Here is a 1625-nt window from a genome sequence, read left to right on the forward strand (position 1 = left end):
TACGACAACATTCTCTCTTTCTCTTCTACCCTCAAAGTTCGACGAAACAACAAGAATACCACTCCTTCAGTAGCCCCGCCCATTCCCGCCACAATGGCAAATAAACGTAATAATGGTGATAATGGAGGGTGAATGGTAATAAAGTTTTAATTTTTGTAACTTGGGCAATGCAGGTATTTTTCAGCCAATGGATTCACAAGCACGGATTTCACAAATCTGCCGTTTGTTTATTGTTTGTTATTTACATCTCCCTCTCTCTCTCCCCTCACCAACCCCTTTTTAAAAACCCATCACCTTCTCCTCATTTCCCCACATCTTTTTCTGTTTCTCTGGTTTTTTTTTCTCTCTGGGCACAAATTGCAACTGGGTCTTCTGAGTCTCAAACAAAAACACGAAAGATCAAAGCTTTAGACATGGACTCAATCTCCAGCAGCGCAAGAAGGCCTTGTTTCATCGAGGAAGATGATGGGTTGGCCTCACTGGCAGACATGGAAGCTGGGTTTTCTGGGAGCCACCACCCATTTTTTTCAAGGCCTATGTGTTATGCAAGGAGGAGCAGCAGCTTCAGAAACCTCTCTGGTATGGCTTCGTTTTCTTCCTCTTCTTCCTTGTCCCCAAGATCTGGGCGGTTCTGTGATGCCAGATTTGAAGAAACCCACCAGCCCCATTTCTTGGAAGCTTGTTTTCTCTGCAAGAAGCCACTTGGTGATAACAGAGACATCTTCATGTACAGGTTAGCCACATAAAACCCAATAAAGTTTAATAATTTCATTTCTCATCTGAATCTGGTTGAGGGTTTTCAGAAAGAAAAAAGTGTAGAATTATAGGGATTTTAATTATTTTCTCAGATACCAAACAAGAATTAGCAGTTGGGGATCTGAGGAAACCCATTGGTTTAATTTTTAATTTGAGTTTTTGTAAATATAGGTATTTAGATTTGAAAAGAAAAAAATCTGGATTTGTTTTCTCTAATAAAGGCATGGATTCTGATGGGTATTTTGTGATTGGTTTAAATTTGCAGAGGTGACACTCCATTCTGTAGTGAAGAGTGCAGAGATGAGCAGATAAAAACAGATGAGGCCGAGGAGAAGAACTGGAACCTCTCTTCTTCCATGAAAGCCTTGAGAAAAAGAGAGCAAAGGAAATCAAACAACACAGCCAGCAACACCAACCAAGACTACCCTTTCCATACAGGCACAGTTGCAGCCGCTTAAAAAGAAAAATCAAAGGAGCTGATTTGTGTCCAAGAGAGTTGGAAGGCCAAGGAGAGAAGAAGTGAATAGGCAGAGCAAGACCCCCTTTTTTTTTTTTGAGGGATTGTGAATGTTTTATACATATGAAGAAAAGTGTGTCTTTGTGTGCTCTTAGCTCTATGAGATGGCTCTTATTTTGGGTATTTCTTTTCTTTTTTTCTCGGTTTTTTTTAGAAATTTTTGGTTCCATATATAAATATATAAATATTTTTCATTCCCCTAATGTAATGCAAGCAAAAAGCTTCAGCTTTACAGTGGTGAAGATATGGAAAAAGAAAAAGTTGTAAGATTTTCTCTCATTCTTGGTTGTTCTTTGGCCTTTCCCTTATGTTGGGTTCATGTTATTGGAATTTAGATTCGTGTGTTTTGGAA

At 39.1% G+C, this 1625-nt stretch overlaps 1 protein-coding gene across 1 annotated transcript; it reads left to right on the plus strand.

The window, feature by feature from the left end:
- LOC18777774 lies at positions 233-1625 on the plus strand. Its single transcript, XM_007209630.2, has 2 exons — positions 233-733; positions 1022-1625. Exons 1-2 carry the CDS (start codon positions 414-416, stop codon positions 1212-1214), a joined length of 513 nt encoding a protein of 170 aa, XP_007209692.1. The 5' UTR covers positions 233-413; the 3' UTR covers positions 1215-1625.

This window comes from Prunus persica, chromosome G5 (genome assembly GCF_000346465.2).
Source record: "Prunus persica cultivar Lovell chromosome G5, Prunus_persica_NCBIv2, whole genome shotgun sequence".
Classification (NCBI taxonomy): Eukaryota; Viridiplantae; Streptophyta; class Magnoliopsida; order Rosales; family Rosaceae; genus Prunus; species Prunus persica.